This window comes from Nannospalax galili, unplaced genomic scaffold (genome assembly GCF_000622305.1).
Source record: "Nannospalax galili isolate Female #2095 unplaced genomic scaffold, S.galili_v1.0 scaffold611, whole genome shotgun sequence".
Taxonomy (NCBI): domain Eukaryota; kingdom Metazoa; phylum Chordata; class Mammalia; order Rodentia; family Spalacidae; genus Nannospalax; species Nannospalax galili.
In genome coordinates, this window is record NW_008330486.1 from 740,229 (window position 1) to 759,160 (window position 18,932).

Genomic DNA, 18,932 nt, shown 5'->3' on the forward strand with positions numbered 1-18,932 from the left:
CTCTCCGTAAGATGAGATCAGCACTGTAATATCTCTCATCTCAGCCTCTCACCCTTGTCCTTCCCTGACCAGGGGCAGAAGGTGTCGACCCCTGAGGACCTCCTGGGGTAATGATCCCCCAGGCCTCATGTGAGAGTCGGGGCAAGAGGCGGTCCTTGAAAGGCAGCTTGAACGGTGATAAGGAGCAGAGGATATGTGAGAGGCCCAGAGTTCTCAGAAGGAAGTAGATATTGACAAGGGGGTGGGGGGTGCAAATTGTAAAGACGATCGCCCGGGTGTCTCAGGCTCACAGAGTCGTGGGCCTTGTCCTCATACAGAGATTTTTGCCTCTGTGGGCTTAGGCCTCTTCAAACCTTCCACTCCTTAGGTGGTGGTGGGGGGGCTCCCTCGTGTTGCTGAGGACACAGTCATTGATAAAAACAAGCCTTACAGACTTCTTTTAAGGGTCACATCACTGGCTCATGAGTCCCATGGCCTAGTTATAATAATCCTTCTGGTGAGCAGTCCCAAGGCAGATGGGACAGGTGGGAAGCCTTGTGACAGAGTCCCACGGTGGGGAGTCAGTCTGGGGCAGAGGGGTTCCCATCCCAGAACCCACACTTTCTTCATCCTGTGAAAATCCTCCCAAGCTGCTTGGTGGTAATGGCGGCAGTGTTGAGACAGTGTCTAACATAGCTCAGGCTGGGCCTCAAATCCACTATATAGGCAGTAATGAACTTCTGATCCTCCAGCCTCCGCCTTCCAAGTGCTCAGGCTACAGGAGCGCGCTGCCTGCTGGCTTCAAGTTGCTCTTGTTTTTCTCTGAACCGCCCTGAAGCTCCAGGGCCTAAAGAGACACTGAGAAGCTAGCTTAGAGGAAAGAGAAAGTAAAAGGTGGGACCAAGGATGGGATGCTTATTTTTGATTTTTTGTCAATGTTCTGTGATAGCCCACTTAAAAATCATGCTAGAACCCCTCAATGCATGTCTCTGTTTCCTAAGCATCTGAAGAGCTCCTCCCAAGGGTGTAAAGACCCAGGCTACTGTAATAAACCTATGAGTAACATTTACCAAACATAGTTCAGATTCCTTTTTTTTTTTTTTTTGGTCTTTTTGAGACAGGGTTTCCCTGTAGCCCCAGCTGTCCTGGAACTCACCGTGTAGACCAGGCTGGCCTTGAACTCACAGAGATCCACCTGCCTCTGCCTCCTGAGTGCTGGGATTAAAGGCGTGCGCCACCATGCCCAGCCCACATTCCAAATTTTTAAGGCCGGAATGGTACGTTGCAAACTAAACATGGCACCAAGATCGCTTTGAGAAATAAATGTGTGCAGCACCCATCTGACCATGAAGAGGGGTGCAGAGGAAGAGTGAGGGCCAGGTCCAGCCAAAGATGGGTGTTGTCAGGAATGACAGAGTGTATGAGAGTTCTCCAGAGAAGAGAACCAATAGGGGAGGGGGCCGAAGGAGGGAGGGAAGGAGGGAGGTTAGCTATAAGAATTGGCTCCCACACTTACAGAGGCTAAAGAGTCTCACCAGCCATCTGCAAGCTGTACTCAGTCCAAGTTCAAGGCCTAAGAACCAGGAGTACCAAGGTCTGAGGGCAGGAGATGCCCTCATGGGCACACCAGCGAAGGTGCATTATTTACAGTCTCTCAGCCCTGAATCCATCAGGTTGACACTGGGCAGCCTCCAGAGAACCTCACCTCTGCGTTCTCCAGGGGAGAGAGTCCACAGCACCTTGATATCTGTAAGCCAAAGACTCATGGAGTCTGGAACCAGATGTGTGACCCACCCAGGCAGGCCGAAGATGCCACTTCCCAAATAGGATAAGTGTATGTTCCTTCATCTATACCTTTAATACCCATTTGCCATATTAAAGGACAAGGGGACATGCAGTTCTAGACTGGGGATGGTCTTCACTCTCTCCCCAGCTATGCAGGGCAGCTCAGCCCTGCCTCAAACTCAGGTGACCCACCTCAGTCGAAGTCAAGTTCTGACGCCATGTGGGGTCATCCCACAGGTGGCACAATTACATCATCTACTTTAGTAGAATGCATGCTGGGAGAACGGTCTCCCCACCCTCCAGTGCTATTATAAAGGTATTTTCATTAGAGTACTTTTTATTCTTTTTTACTACACTTTATGTATTTTGGGTGCATGCATGTGTTTGTATGTATGTATGCAAGCATATGGGGGCATCATGTGTATATGTGGACATGTGTGTGTGTGTATGGGCAGACTTGTGCTACCGCACACATGTGGAAGTCAGAGGACAACTTGCAGGAATTGGTTCTCTCCTTCTACCATGCAGGTTTCAGGGATCAAACTCAGATCATCAAGCTTGGTGGCAAGCACATTTACCTGCTGAGCCATCTCACCAGCCCTCCTTATTTTTTTTTTTTAATTTCACCTTCTAACCACATTCCCAGTGTATTCAAAAGTCTTGACGGAAGTTGAGCACCCTGCAACGTAGCTCCCTGGTGGGCCTCCACCTGGCTTTGTCCCATGAGTCTTCCCAGGACTTACAATCCCTACAGTGTGAACTCTACCATGACTGCCTTCAATTTCTTTTTTAAAGCTCTTTAACTGTTTGTTTTAAAATTTATTTTTATTTTATGTGTATGAGTGCTTTGATTGATGTACATATGTGTACCACATGGGAGCCTGGTGCCCTCCGAGGCCAGAAAAAGGCATCGTATCCCCTGAAATTGAACTGCCATGTGGCTGTTAGGAACCGAACCTGGGTCCTCTGCAAGAGCAGCCAGTGCTCTTAACCACTGAGCCATCTCTCTAGCCCCCTCTTCTATTGTTTTGATTTTTAATTAACATAGATACTGAGTTATAGGGCACAGTATTGTAATTCGGTGCATCTATATACAATGTGCAGTGATTCAATCAGGGCAATTAGCACATCAAATAGTATTCCTGTAAGTATGGAACCTTCAAGTTCTCCTCTAGATACACATTCTGAAGTGTGTAATTATTGCAGACTATAGTTACCCTACTGTATACCAAAGCCACGTCCTCTCTTTAACTGGGTTTTGTGTCCATTAGCCAGCCTCCCTCTATCCTCCTTCCCTTCTACCTTTCTTAGCCTCTAGTGACCACTGTTCCATCTCCTCTTGTACGAGGTCAATGGTTTTAGTTTCCACATACAATGGGAACATGTGGCCTTTCTGTGTCTGGTTTATTTCCTTTATTGTCTTCATCTCCATCCAGGTTACCACAAATGACAAGATTTTATCTTTTTTGTGGCTAAATAATATTTCACTACCAATTTATCCACACCTAGGTGAACTCCAAACCTTGTCTATTGTGACTAGAGCTGTGGTAAACACGGGCATGCAGGTACCACTTTGGTATAGTGATTTTACTTCCTTTGGACATCTACTCAACTCTAGGGTGGCTCCATCATGACGGTCATTCTAGTTTCAGTTTTCTGAGGACACTCCACACCGTTGTTCACAATGAATGCACTGAGTTACAGTCCCACCAGCAATGTACAGGCAGATGTTCCACTTTCTCTGGATCCTCACCAGCATTTACTATTGTCTTTTAAAGATTTATTATATTTATTTAATAATGTGTTTGCAAACACATGAGTGCAGATGCTTGTGGAGGCAAGAAGTGGGCGTCAGATCCCCTGGCGTTGTAGCTACATGAAGTTGTGAGTTGCCTGACATGGATGCTGAGAACGGAGCCTGGGTCCTCTGCAAGAGCAGCAAGTGCTCTTAACTGCCGAGCCATCTCTCCAGCCCTGGTCTTTTTTTTTTTTTTTTAATATTTTTATGCGTATGTGTGTATTGCCTGCATGTAGGTAAGTGCACCTGTGTCGTGCAATGCCTACAGAGGACAGAAGATGCTGTTGGAACCCCAGTTCCAGGGGATCCGACAGTTGTTAGCTGCCATGTGGGTGCTGGGATTCAAACCCAGATCTTCTGCAAGAGCAGCCAGTGTTCTTAACCGCTGAGCCATGTCTCCAAGCCCCTAGCCCTGGTCTTTTTAAATAATGGCCATTCTGACTGGGGCGAGGTAATACCGTGGTGTGGTTTTGCTTTCATCTCCTGGATGATTAGCAGCATCAAGCAGTTTCGCCTGCTTTTATATTTCCCCAGAAATAATCACTGTATTGTAATGAACTCACAAACAAAAAACTCACAGATTAGTAGCCACTCACGCAAAGCGTTTGTTCAGATCGTTTTCACTCTTTAGTAACACTCTGGCGTTTTGCTGTTGGGTTGTTAGATTCTTCAAAAATTCTGGATACTAAGCCATTTTCAGATGAGCAGTTGTGAATACGTCTCCAATCCCGGAGCCCGCCTTTCTTTTTGCTCTGTTTACTGCCCCGTTTGGAAGCTGTGCACTCTGAACACCCTGCCATGCGTCCGGCTTCGTGTAGTTAGTTCTCTGTACTTCTGGGGTCTCACCAATCTTTGCCTGACCCAGTATCTGGAAATAACGCCTCCCCATCATAGAGTCCGGAGCCTTGTGTTCGGGTCACTGATAATTCGGAGTTCTTTTGTGTGTGGTGAGGCTGGGGTCTTGCTTCATTCTTCTGCATGTGTATACGTAGACCGCCTAGCACCATGACTGCAGATGTGTGGATTTATTTCTGGGTCTCTCCTTTTGAATGCCTATTTCTGTAGGTTCGGGAAATCTATAATTTCATCGAGTAGATTCTCTATGCCTTTAGCATTTATCTCAACTCCTGTCCCTTGGATTCTTAGGTGTGGTCTCTTAATCACATCTGAGTTATTTTGTTTATTCTTTCAGTAAACCAATTTTCATTCCACTGACCTTTTGTTTTTGTTTTTAACGTTTCTCTTTTATTTATGCTCTGATTTTTTTTATTATTTCTTTCCTTCTATTTCAAGGTTCACTTTACTCTTGTTTTGATAGTTCTTTGAGTTGCATTATTAGGTTATTTCTATTTCTTAATTTAAGCACTATGGCTACAAGCATCCCTCTTAGTAATGCTTTACTTATCCCCCAAATTTTGTGACACTGTATTTTCATTGTTTCAAGAAAATTTTAAATTTTGTTCCTTCATCGACTCCATGGCAATTCAAGAGCATATTATTTATTTTTCTATGTATTTATAAAATTTCTAAAATTCCTTTTCTTGATTTTTATTTTTGCTCCATTGTAGGCACAGAAATAAGACATGGTATGATTTTTTTTCATTATTATTGAGAGTTGTTTTGCAGCCTAACATACGATCTGTCTTAGACTATTCCATCTGCTGAGGTAAAGAGCCTAAATCTGAAGCTGTTGGACGAAGTCTTTGTAAATGACAGTTAGATCCATTTGTTCTACTGTGTAGTTTAACCTCAATGCCTTTTTTGTGTTTGATGATCTGTCCATTGATAAAAGTGGGGTGTTGAAGTCCCCAACCATTATTGTACTGGAGACTCTCTTTCTAGATCAGATAATGTTTGCTGTATATAATTTAGCTCTCCAGAACTGTGTGTATATGTGTTTATGGGTTCCCCCTCCTTGTCCAATGGATCCCTTTATCATTATACAGTGGCCTTCTTTGTCTCCTTTTACAGTGATTCACATAGCCTATATTATCTGACAAAAGCATAGCTACTGTTCACTTTGGATTTCCATTGACACGTGCTGTCTTTTCCAACCTACACTTTCAGCTTATTCGTGTTTTTAGTGGTGAAGTGAGTTTCCTGCAGGCAGTATGTAGTTGAGTCTTGTTTTCTAAATCCATTTAATTGTTCTATATCTTTGAATCAGGAATTTTAATCCATTTCTTTGAAAGTTATTAATGATAAGTATTTGCACCTGAAATTTTATTTTTCTCTGGTTGTTTTGTAGATTTTAATTTTTTGCTCTATTTTTGTGATCTGGAGGTTTCCTGCAATGATGTGGTTGGATTCTTTCCTTCCCTTCATTTGTGTATCCACTTTGCCAGTCAGTTTTATTCTTTCATGTCTTTACTTCACAATGGAAGTTTCCAGATGGAGGACACCTTTAAGCATGTCTTGTGGGATGATCCCAATGATGATTAATTCCTACTTTTTTGCTTACTATGGAAGGTCTTCTGCTTCATATCTGAATTTTACCTGGCTTGGAAGTCTCAGCCTTCCAAGTGTTGGAATTAAAGTCATGTGCCATCTTGCCCAGCTTAGCAGCTGTTGATCAGTTAATTCTTGGTGGTGAGAACACAAATCCCTCAACAAAATAAACCAAAAGTCCTTACTTAGAAATTCTCAGAGACCAGATGCAATGCTGTTACCATGCCTGTTTTTGTCTTCTTCATACTTGAAGCTTCCTAAATACCCATGTTGTTGAAGTTGGAGCAAAGTCACTGGGACTCAGCATCTGAGAATCAAGCTCTAGTTATAGGTTGCCACTACTCAGAAAGTACAATTCTCCTAGGAGGAGATGCAAGGCTTCTGGCCTTCACAACTCTGAGTCTTACAAGTGGGAACTATCCTATTTCCCTTGGGCATGCCTGACCTTCCTCCATGACCTTGAGGAGGTTTTTATCACAAAGTGTTCTGAGGGTTGGGTGGGTAAGTTCCTCAAGAACCACCACAAATCAGGGACTTGGACCACCAGTGTGGTAGTAAGAGGCTTGGTGACCCCCCCAAAGCAGCCATGGCATCTGGATCAGGCTCAAAGATGCCAGGTTAACGTTAGCAAGGGACATGGGGAAGATCACAGCTGAAAACAGCTCCAGACCTCTAGTTAGAAGAGGAGCTAAAAACCAGTGGTGGGGAAGGCAGGCAGCAAACAGTCAAGTGACATAAACCCACAGGAGCAGGGGTGATTGAAGTTTACTAGTCTAGACAGATTAGAAAGGCACAGATTAGAAATCCAAAGGAGCCATACTACAGGAATGAAATTGCAGACCTTTGTCTTCCCAGGCATTTGAACTTGGTGGGATCAGCAGAGCGTAAACTCTAGCTCCAGACCCCAGCTCTATCCCACGTGTCCATATCCTGCCCTGTCTCTTTGGCAAGGTTAATAACCTCCTCTGCTTGGGGTGCCTCATGTGTCCATCAGGAAACACTCCATGGGTGGTTGTAAGGGTTGAGTCAGCATACTGGGTGTGGTGTATGGCAAATCAGTCATGTACACACTGCCCACTGTATAAGTCTAGGGAAAACTAGGTGCTGACTACAGATCAGCAAAGCAGAAGGAAAAACAGGCAATTCGCTGTGGCATAAAGGATGTGAAAGAGTCCATCTTTCCAACTTCCATCCCCACCACCTCTGTAATCTCACTGTAAGTACACAGAGGCCCAGACTGACTGTTCAGTGCTGACGCCGGCCCCCTGCTGGCTGGCTCTATACCAGCTGCTTCTATGTTCCACCAGCAGCAAATGAGTCACTTTCCCAAGGTTCAGATTCCTCCCTTGCCAAGGTTTCTGCCATCCTTCTAAAACTGTTGCCTTTGTCCAGAAAAACTCTGGGCATTCCCAGGAGGTTGTTGACCATCTGGGGTGAGGCCAGGCGACAGAGTCCACCTGTTGGAAGCTAACACCACCCCCACAAGCCCCCACCCCTCCCCTCTGCACAGTAGTCGCTATGTGACTACTTCAGAACACATTCTTCAGTCTCAGTAATCCCAGCAAGGCACACAAACTCTAGCCTCTTCTTGCTGGATGGAGACTTGGGCCAGACCTTGGGTCAACAAACAGGAAAGTCAACTGTGACTTTATCACTGTGTGTTTAGCTGGTCTGAGAGCAAGGCCCAGGTGTGTTGACTTTTCTTGAAAGTGGCATTTCTGGATTTGGAACTTCTAAATGGGTAATAGGAACTTGCTACTGAGTTGTTTTTCCTTAGCATTTGAAAAATTAGAAGAGAAAAAATTCTAATGACCAACTTCCAAGAGAGACAGGTTTCCTGTTAATACCCACAAGGTCAAGGGTAGAATGCAGACAATGTGAGGACTTTCTCCCTCTGCACCAGGCACATTCCTCCTGGCAGCTCAGGGACATGTGCCAGTCAGAATCTGAGACCCACCCAGTGAGTGCTGAGAGAAGAGCCAGATAAAAAGGGCTACATTTAGCCTGAATGTTAGATGACCCTGGGAAGGGTGTCTCTATATATGAATTATAAAATTATGCCTCAATATACCTGAATTAACAAGAGCAAGTATGATTCATGCAAATCTTTGAGAACCTGGTAAAATTCAAACATCTCACATTTGGGTTGCTCCTTCCACTTTGAAAGAGGGCGACAGTTATAGGGTAGCTGGAGGTAGCTGGTGGCGGTGTTCAGAGCGGTAGGCAGGAAACAGCACCAGCTGCTGTGACTTAAAGGGCTTAATGAAAGGCAGCTATGGAGTGCAGGCAGTGCTGGAAAGTCTACCAGGAATACTGAGGGACCCAGAAAGGAAACATGGCAGAGACAAGGCTCCAGAGTCCTGGTTCAAGATGGAGCCGAGACAGTGATTTGTGTGGCTCTCTCCTGGAGATAATCTGCTCTGGCTCCCTGTGAAATGGAGGCCACAGGGCCTGTTGTAGGAGACCAAGAGAGCTCATGAAATCTGATTGCAGGAGAACCCAGTGAGTTTAGGAAAGGGAATGAGGTGGGTGCCAGCTGAGTCTCGGCAATCAACTTTGAACAGCGCTTCCCCTTCCTGTTTTTCTAGAACGCATCATTCGGATGTCTCAGAACAGTACCAACATCCAGAGCCATTTGTTTCCTCAGTGTTCACTGCTGACCTCGCCATACCCGTCTGTCTCAGACTGGCCCTGGGGTTGGAACACCACTCAGATAGGCTGGCTGGCAAGCCTGAGGGATCCAGTTGTTTCTCTCTCCCCAATACTAGGATTACAAGTGTGCAACCATGGTTGGCTTTTTATTATGTGGATCCTGGGGATCGAACTCAGGTCCTCATGCTTTCCTGGGAAGCACTTCACTGACTAGATGTTTCTTGGGGACACAAACAGAAATCAAGAGAGAGAAAACAACAGAAGAGCCAAGATTCCTGTCAGGTAACAGTTTATTGAAAGGAAATCGTGCTTTATCCAGGAAGTCACTTACATGGAGGTAGCTGGAACAAGAATGCCTTGTCCCCATGGCAATGCATAGCAACCAAACCATACCAGGAAAAATCCCAACAGAGCATGTCAACTGTCATGGAGGAATGACACTCCAAAGCAAGAAAAAATTCCTAAAAGGCATATGGTGATTGTCTCCTCAGCAATGCATTTGGCCACATGCATGTTCTTACATAAAATATTTTTAAGCTAAAGAAAATACTCTTGAGCTGATCGTTCTTAAAGCAATAAACCAAAAAAAAAAAAACAAAACAAAACCCACACATATATAATAAAATCAAGGAATGCTCAAACTGAGAAGGACCTAGGGCCCCAGCCCTCATCTCATCCCTCCACCAAGGCCACAGGTAAGGAGATAAGCACGACTTGCACACATCTCTAAATCCCAGTCCAATGTCGCTCCACCCAGCTGCACTGCACGTATCCCCCACTGCCAACCCCACTCCAGCATATGAGAGCTCAGTCCTCACCCTGTCTAGCAGCCCTGTTTCAGGTGAGCACAACTGTTTCCAGTGGTGGTCTCTGTTCTCTTTTCAGGAGACATTTTTTTCTTCCTGTAACCAGCCTTGTGGCTATCAGAAAGAACCAACTAGAATGAGGGGTGACTGATTTCTTCAAAATAAATTTCTTCTCCCTTCCAAACTTGACCTTTCTCCCCCAAATCTCTGGGGTGAGTAGGCTGAAGCATTTGGAAGGCCTATTGCAAATAGCGATGCACAAGAACATTCTAGGAGTCAAAGAATTGCTACATGTTCTGGGGAGCCAACCAACCACAGGTTTATCAGGTTCCAAGGAGGACACAGGGCTCTGAGGCTGGATATGGAGGGGCTTGGCCTGCATGTTGACTTGTATGACTGTTGTTTATCACCCTTGCTCTCCTACCTGAGCTACAGGAGGACAGAGGTTGTTCTGTTGTTTTGAGACAGGGTCTCATGTATCCCAGGCTGGCTTGGAACTCAATGCTATATCCAAGGATGACCTTGAACTCTTGATTCTCCCGCCAATACCTCCTGAGTGTTGGGATTATAGGCGTGGGTCACCACGCCTGATTATGCAGTATTGGAGATGGAAGCCAGGGTTTCGTGCATGCTAGGCAATCACTCTACCAACTGAGCCTCATCCCCAGCCTCATGGACAGAGTTTCCACTTCTATTCTATGCTGTGTTCCCCGTGCTGAGGACTGTGCCAGACACACTTTGGTGCATAGTACATATTTATTAAGTGAAGGAATGGCTAAAACGAGAAATTTCTCTATATTCAGCAAGTAGGCAGAGGCAAGAATCCAGCTGTGGTGAGGGTGACAGTGACTCAGGGGAGAAGGAGGAGGGCTTGGTTCTCTGGTATTCAATGTTTATCCTTCAAAATCCATCACTCTGAATCCAACTGAATGACCTCTCTGACCTGCAATGAGCAGAACCCCATGGCAACCTGGTTCACAGGAAGGGTGGTGGTAGATATGGGGTGCAGGACAAGGTCTTCATCCTATCACGTTGTATTCCCCCTATCAGGAAGTTTAGGGACACTGCTGAAGCAGCTGAGCCCCCTCCATCTCTGCCCTACACATGTAGCCAACTCACAAAGTCCTTTCCCTGATGACTATCACAGTATGAGGTGACACAGGTAGGTCAGGAAGAAGTACAGGGATACCCAGAAGCCTCCCAAGCCATGACCCTGTACTTCCACCTTGGCATCTTGTCCCTGCTCCAGAACCTCACCTATTCCTGCCATCACGTGCCTGGAAGTTGGGGGAGCCCTCTGGTTTGTAGGCACCCTGATTCCTTCCTTCTTCACCATCACTCTGAGCTCCAGCTCAACCGCCCCACACACACATCCTCTAGCTCTCAAGCATGTATCTGAATTCCTTCTCACACCAGTCCCATACCTGCTTATCCCCTCTCCCTCAGCCCATGAACTTACTGCACACGTCCCACTCCATCCTCAAACCTAAGCCCTACTCAGCCCATTCCAGGCCTGAGAGAGCATAGCTTGGAGGCCTGCCATGTAAGAATGGACCAATGAGACATGACAACAGCCTTGCCCTCCCAGAAACATAGCACTTGTTAAAAACCTCTCTCCCCATTCCACCTGTGTAAAAGAAACTGGTGAGTGGAAACTGGTCTTAGTATGGTTCAGGAATTCTAATCCTAGAGGAACTAAGCAACAAAGGCCACAGATTCAGCCCAAGATAAAACTGACCTTTACCAGACAGCCTGAACAGTGATCCCCTGGGCTAATTGTCACCACGACAATTACTTTATCCCATTCTAATTTCCAGAGTGGTGTCCACTCTCCCCGCTTTGCCTCTGCTTTTTAATACTTAAGATCTGGCAACTTCATATTTCAAAAGAAGAATACTCAATATAGATGTGTGAACTTTACAAAGAAGCCACACTCTGAAGGCTCTGGAACATTCCAGAATGGAACAGCAGCAGTCCCTAAGAAGGTCTGGTTTAAAATATGTACAGCCTATACATCATTTCCTCCCTACACAGTGGCGATCACAGAACAGCTGGGGCTTTGGGACCTATCTCTGGGTGGGGAAAGGTGGTGATAGATATGGGGTGCAGGACAAGGGCTTCATCTTATCACGTTGTATTTTCCAAAATGTTCCAGTTAGGTGGTGGTGCCTATTGCTCTCTTTAAACTGACATAGCTCCCTATATAAGATCCAAGCCACTCAATCATGTAGAGACCCTGGGGAGGAAGGTGAGGTGGCAGCTGTGGTCTGACTTCATTTGCAAACTCCCTTTGCTGCTTCCTGCTCTGGGTGACTGCAGAGCCTGGTCAGGAGCAATGGGTCACTTGGACAGGCCTGGAAGTGGACTCAGATCTGGCTGGCGATGGTGCTGTCTTTGGGAAAAGTATAGCTCAGTGGTGCTTCATAGAGGCTCCCCCCATCACTGCTGAGGTCGTCATCATCATCCGTGTCATTCAGCACTTTACTCGGCAGCTTCTTAAGCCTGTGGAAGTACAAGTAGGATGTTTCCTAGCCCTGGCTAGGGCCTGTGTCTGATGTGGAGATGGAGGGAGGGCGTTGGGCTCCTGGCCCCCACCCCTCTGCATTCATATAAGCACATGAATTTGCCTGCACCTGATGGCAAACTGCCTATCACTCATCACCACAAACTAGTGTTTAGAGAGTGGAGCCAAGATCAGTGTAACTAATTTCTCCTTTTGCCCAAACATCAGTGTGGCTTGTCAGGGTGCTTCTTAATCAACCTGATCATATTCATTTTCTATTGACACAGGGTCTCGTGTGGCCCATGCTGGCATCAAGCTCACTCTATAGTCCAAGAGGGCCTAGAATTTTTGATCTTCCTGCCTCTGTCTCCCAAGTGCCGAGATCATAAGCATGTGTCAACACACCTAGTCTATGTGGTACCCAGGGCCGCCTGTATGCTAGGCAAGCACTCCACCATCTGAGCCACATCCCCATACAATCATTTTTAATAGTATATCAAAGGATTATCTTTTGACCACCGAGTCCTTAAATGTTGCATCCTCTGCTGACCTAGGGACTAGTTTCTCGGTCCTGTGGGGTAGGACTCTCAGTGAGCTGGGGCCTTCCATCAGTTTGTGAGAACTACTTGGACTACCAGCATAGAGTCGTGGGTACAGTCAGCCTCCAAGAAAGGCTGATGCTGTGGGTGAGCATGAACGTGGTCTCAGCCCTCACCTGAGTATCCTTAAATGGCCCTGGGGTAGGGACCCCCAGCCCCATCCTTCAGTTTTCCTCAGAGCAGCTTGGAATATCCTCATCCTTACGAGGACATACATCAGAACTTCACTCCAGTTAGACAGAGAACACTGATCTGGGAGCTGCACATCCATGGTGGTGGGCATAGCCTGACCTGCTTAGGGCCTCGGGTCCTACTGAACACTGATGTATGGGTGGCTAGTGTGAGACCTTATTGAAAATGTGGAGTGACTTGAGTAGACACAACCACTTTCATCTCAAGAATGAGATGAGTCCACAGTGCAACAATAGGGAATTAGCTTGAGGCAGAGGTAATAGAAACCATCAGGTCCCTCGCAGATGTCAAGGAGGTTATTGGCTGCCATGGGTCACCACCTTTACCTACCTTAAGCCTTTCTTCATGGAATTGAGCTGCCCCTGAAGCTGCTCGTTCACACCTATCTGTTCCTCCAGCTCCCTCTGCAGCTTCTTCTTAGAACTCTCCAGCCTGTCAATTTCCTCCTCAGCTTCCTCCACCTGCCGCTTCATGGCTTTCAAGCGCAAGCTCAGCTGTTAGAAAAGATGGCAGGTTGAGCATGGAAGCCAGAACAGCAGACGCCAGGGACCCAGTTGCCTTCCCTGGGCAACCTGCCTCCCAGAAAAAGAGAGCATTCATTCTGAAAGCCAAGTTCAAGAGTTAACGTTGGCTGAAATGCCATACTTGAGCTAGAAGGGCTCCATCCTGGGAGGTGAGTGGAGCAGGAGATTAGGCATATACTCACTCCACTGGACCAGCCTGGGATACAGAATCTCTTCTGTAAAGGTTCCCTCACCTGGTCCTTCTGGTCAGTCAGTGACAGGTGTTCATCGTCCACCTGCATCACCAGCTCCTTCACCTTCCGTTCTAGCCGCCGATTGTTGAGCTGAAGGTTGGCCCGATCCCTAGGAGGGAGAAAAAAGAGTGGAACACACCATCTCATGCAGCCATGTGGGAGCTCAGGCTGGGAGGAAGGAATGGAACTCTCCAGCCAGGGGTGCCTGGACATAGAAACACAACTATCCAGGAGGAAAGACTTGTTCATGCTCCAGAGGGAGAAACAGGGCTCCAGGAAGAAGACGGCTCATCTAAGGCTGCAGTGTCAGAACTCAGAAGCGTCCTGAGTTCTTCCGCTGTTGAGCTCAACTTTGAAAGGTAAAGAATCACAGAACATCAGCAGTCAGGGGCTACTCCAGGCTGCTCCAGCCTGACTTAGGAGTCTTGCTGAAAGTGTGTACTTATGCCCACTTTACACATACCATCTAGGAAGGCTGGGGACTGAGCTGGACAAGGTCACTCTGATTCTGGGATTATACATACAGTTAGCTCAAAGAAATCATTGTGTTGGGAAGGAGTGCCCCTGATCCCACTGTGGAGGGAACTGCTCCATCTCTGGTAAGTGGCCAGTAACTTCTGCTTGCATATACCTGCCCCCCAGGGCAGAGGCCTCTAATCTGGCTCAAGCTCAAGAGCTTACGAGGCAGCCCAGTCGTTATTTAGAGGACGGAGAAAGCAACCAGCACAATGACAAGCTAAAATCCGCTCCTAAGTTCAGCCAGGCTACCTCAGCCACCACTGACCTTGGTGGCTCCCACCTTTTTCATCTGTAAAATAAAAGAGCCACAAGGCTGAACTTGGCTGCACTTTTGTGAGTCTGATTAGGACGAGGAGACATCCAACCCACAAGCACTAAGGAGTGACCAATGCCCACCAAGTCCTCTGCCCCGCCCCTGGCTGGGCTCACCTCTCCTCGCTCTCCAGCCGGTCCTCCAGCTCTGCAATCCTGGCCTCCATTTGCACCACCAGGCCCTCTTTACTGGACCTATAGGAACCTTCCAGGTGGATAATCCGGCTCTTTAAGTCCTTGTTCTAGAATCAGAAAGGGGGTCTGTGAGGGACTAGGTCTGTCATGCTCTTCAGGAAGAACAGAATACAGGATGCAGTGAAGGAATTTGGTCAGTGCCCAGGAACCTGGGGATCTCAAAGATTGTTCCAGAGAACATCCTTGAACTCAGGTCTTAGCAGGTCAAAGGAAGAGATTCTAACATATCTCCTTATGAGTCTGAATGAAATGTTGAGACTCTCAGGTGTTCCGTAAACCCGCAAGGCATGATGAGCAGAAGCAGCGGCTTCCGGTACCAGTTATATTCGATAACGGATTGGCACAAATAATATGAAAAACGCTTCTTAGCCACTCTGTGTTTGATGACATAATTCTTTTCATCCTCTTTACACTAGGATTTAGCTCACCAATGTTGATGTCTTCCCATTGATTATAGTCAATCATTTTGTAATATTGTGTTAAAATCTTATCTTTTCACTACTGAGTCCTCCTTAAATGTTGCACCTACTTGGGGGACAGATTCTTAGTCCTGTGGGGCAGGATTCCCAATAAACTAGAACTTTTTGTCCATTTGTGTGAAATACCTGAGTCACCAGCATTGAACCCCAGATACAGCGAGCCTCCAAGAAAGGCTGACATTATAGATGTGCATGAACTTCAACTCATGCCTCATCAGAATGCCCTACACACTTACCCTGAGGTAGGGAAAGCCCCTACTATATACCCATAGGAGTCTACATACCAGGATGCAGGATGCAGGAGCTCATGGGGCCAGCTGTCCTCACCTGTCTCTCTAGGGAAATCTTGTCACACTCTAAGTCTTGCTTCGCGGCTCTCTCCTGAAGCAGCTCACTCCTCATCTGCTCCATCTAAAATGAGCAAAGCAAAAGCCCAGAGGTCAAAGGCTTGGTTCTCGCACCTCTGTACTGGCACGGTTCCAACAACCAAGTCAAGTCTTCATGAAGGAAGCCCACTGAAGGAGGCCCTTTGTGCTGCTTGCTCTTGTATAACATCATTTCTTACATGTTCTTGGCCCTTTGATGATGACAAAGATAGTTAGACAAATAATAGTAGTCACCATAGCTAACCCTGTGATTATATGTTGAATTGCTCTGTTCTTCAAAAGCTACATTGATATCTTAACCCTCAGTGACTTCAATGGGACCTTGTTGGAAACAGGGTCTTTATTGAGGAGATCAATAAGATGGGCTGTAGTCCCTCATGACTGGTGTCTCATAAAAGTATCTAAGGATCCTGTGTGTACATCTCAGTCATGCAGAGCCCTCGGACTTGTCTCTTATCCTTAACAAGGAAAGGTGGTTTTGGTGTACTACCTTACCTGGATGTCCTCTGCTGGACAGTTCTGTGCTCTGACACTCACTGTACTCCCTGGAGGTCTGACTCTGCATCTCTTCTCCCAGGGGACCTTAGACACTAGGGATACAGGCTGGCTTAGCCTAAGGCTGAGTTTCTGTTACCTGTATATACACCCTAGTGAGGAAAAGATAACCTCATCCTTTTCCTCACCATCTCCTTCCCGTTCTAGAGAGCAAGAACAAAAGGTCTTGATCCCAATGGGCCAGGTTTGCATTTACTTCCTAGTTCCCATTGTCCTGACTGTTCCACGACAGGTTCCAAAGCAGGTTGCAGGGCACTCCGAGGAATTAGGCAAGGCAGGCAGAGCCCAGACATGGAAGCCTTGAACACCTGGGGAGGGTAGCTATGACTATTAATATTGTCAACTTGATAGGATCTAGAATCACCTAGAAAACAAACCTCTGAGCTTATCTATGAGTGATTTTCTAGATTAGGTTAGGAGAGGTGGAAAGACCCATTCTAAATGTGGGTGGCATCATCCCGTGGGCTGGAATTCCCAACTCAATAAAAGGAGAAAGGGAGCTGAGCACCAGCCTTCATCTCTCTCTGCTTCCTGACTGCAGATGCGATGTGACCAAGCTGCCTCACTCTCCTGCTGCCATTTCTTCCTGACACGATGGACTGCACCCTCAAACCCTTTCTTAAGTTGCTTTTATCGGGTGTTTTGCCACAGCAATAAGAAAAGCAACTTGTACAGTCTTTGTGTGATGATAAAAAAAATGCTTATGCTTTTGAATTTCTGACAAGCAGCCTTCCAAGTCATGGGGGTTCAGAACTTCACAACAGATTAAACTAGGGTTCAGGTTGACTGTGTCAGCAGCTAGAGGCAGAAAGACCAGGCCTCAGGCCAAGCCAGTTCACTGTCCCCTCCTTCACTGTGCTGTGTCTCTGGACCAACTAAGTGAAAAGGACTCAAATAGTCCTAGAGCTCATAAACAACTACAGCATAAAAGCCAACACGGGGGCTGGGGAGTCAAGATGGCCAGACAGAGGTGCCTATGCTCAACTCCTGTCACAGCAGAGTCAGTACAGAAAAGGAAGAAACAATATTTCAAGGAGAGTGAGAGGAGAACCTGAAAATTAGCAAAGATACGATGGTATGGGCAGTCGTCAGAAAGGCTGCCTAGAGAAAAGGACAAGACGATCCCCAGCCCAACCCCTGCTCTCCAGCTGAAAGTGGGAGCCAATGCTGCGAATACAAGGTAGGCGGGAAGGGGTTGCTGAGGGTAATGTCCTTTGCCACCAAGTCTGACCACTCGAGTTTGACTGCCAACAACCACATGGTAGACAAACTGACTCACAATCTGTCCTCTGATCCATATCTACACATGCAGAAAAAAATAATAATAAAGGTAAGTGGGAGGCAACCCCTGCCAAAGCAGCACACCCCACAGGCCTGACAGCAGAAGCTGGGGCTATTTACAAACTTTAAATTCAAGTGATGGAGCTGCTGGTTTAAAAGTGACTGCTCTGCTCCAAAGGACGAATTCACTAGACCCTCCCTCAACCCCTAGAGCTCAAACTACCCCAACTGCTGCTGCTAGATACCATGTTGGCTTAGGGGGCAGTGGCAAAGGCTTCATGTGAATGCTCCTGGCTGAACCCTTGAAGCTCTGAAAACTCTACCACAAGGGGCCCCATCTCAACCAACACCTGCACTCACCTGGAAGGCTCTCAATGAAAAGCATTGTTTTCCTACAAAAAGCTTCTCCAAAATCAACATCGCACTAGATATACTGACATCAAAATAGGGACAAAAGATAGCCGGGCGTGGTGGCGCACACCTTTAATCCCAGCACTCGGGAGGCAGAGGCAGGTGGATCTCTGTGAGTTCAAGGCCAGCCTGGTCTACAGAGTGAGTTCCAGGACAGCTGGGGCTACAGGGAGACCCTGTCTCAAAAAGACCAAAAAAAAAAAAAAAGGGACGAAAGAGACACTTCCAAAGGAGGAGTGATCTCTAAGGATAGATCCCAACCTGAAGGAGATCTGTGAAACGCCAGAATTTAAGGGCCAGTGTGCTGGTTCAGGAGGTAATGGTGCTTGCTGCTGAGTCTGATGACTTGGGTTTGATCCCAGAGAATCCCATGATGGAAGAAGAGAACCAACTCCCATAAGTTATCCTCTGACCTCCACACACGCACCATGGTGTACACATGCATACGAAATAAATGTAAAAAAAAAAAAAAAAAAAAAAAAAACTTTTTTTTTTTTTTTGGTCTTTTCGAGACAAAATTTTTTAAAAAGAAATTACAATTATTCTGGGGTTGGAATGATGGCTCAGCAGTTAAGAGCACTGACTGCTCTTGTAGAGGACCCAGGTTCCTAGCACCCACATGTTGGCTAACAACCATCTATCTGTAACTCCAGTTCCAGGAGAATCCAGTGCCCTCTTCTGACCTCCACGGGCATTGCATGACATGGGTACACTTACATACATGCAGGCAATATACTCATACATATAAAATAAAAATAAAATATTTTTAAAAATTGGTGTTAGGATCCACAAATGAGAGAGAGCATACATCATTGATCTCTCTGAATCTGTGTTACTTCACTTAGTATAACAGTTTCTAATTCTATCTATTTACCTGCAAATTTCATGATTTCATCTTTCTTTACATTTGTGGATCCTAGCTCCAAATCCTTACATGTGAGTATATATCCTGATGTAACTGCAGGAGCCAGGAAAATGGAAAGGAACCAGGGAGGTAAAGGGAAAGAAGGAACCTGAGACAGAAGAACAGTAGGAGACAAGTATTACTAAGGGTAAAATGGGGGTATTTAAATGGGAAGGGGTGATAGAGGGTTACATAAGGAACTATGGGAGGTAAAGGGGAAGAAGGAATTCAAGAGATGGGGACCATAGGAGATAGGTATTATCAAGGGAGAAACAGGAATAAATGGGGTTATTTTAACTGGGGAGGGGTGGAAGAAGGGTTAAACAGGGAGGGAGGGAGGGAGGGAGGGAGGGAGAGAGAGAGAGAGAGAG

At 46.4% G+C, this 18,932-nt stretch overlaps 1 protein-coding gene across 2 annotated transcripts in view; it reads right to left on the reverse strand.

Annotated features, from left to right (window-relative positions):
- Positions 1-8,934: 8,934 nt before the first annotated feature.
- Positions 8,935-18,932, reverse strand: part of Cgnl1 (cingulin like 1) — a 194,381-nt gene continuing 184,383 nt past the window's right edge. For both annotated transcript variants that reach the window (XM_008847497.3, XM_008847489.3), the window contains exons 15-19: positions 15,352-15,435; positions 14,468-14,592; positions 13,520-13,628; positions 13,093-13,256; positions 8,935-11,970 (exon numbers count right to left, since the gene is read on the reverse strand). In XM_008847497.3, the coding sequence (XP_008845719.1) occupies positions 11,835-11,970; positions 13,093-13,256; positions 13,520-13,628; positions 14,468-14,592; positions 15,352-15,435 (618 nt within the window). In that variant the 3' untranslated portion in view covers positions 8,935-11,834. The remainder of the gene's footprint in view (positions 11,971-13,092; positions 13,257-13,519; positions 13,629-14,467; positions 14,593-15,351; positions 15,436-18,932) is intronic.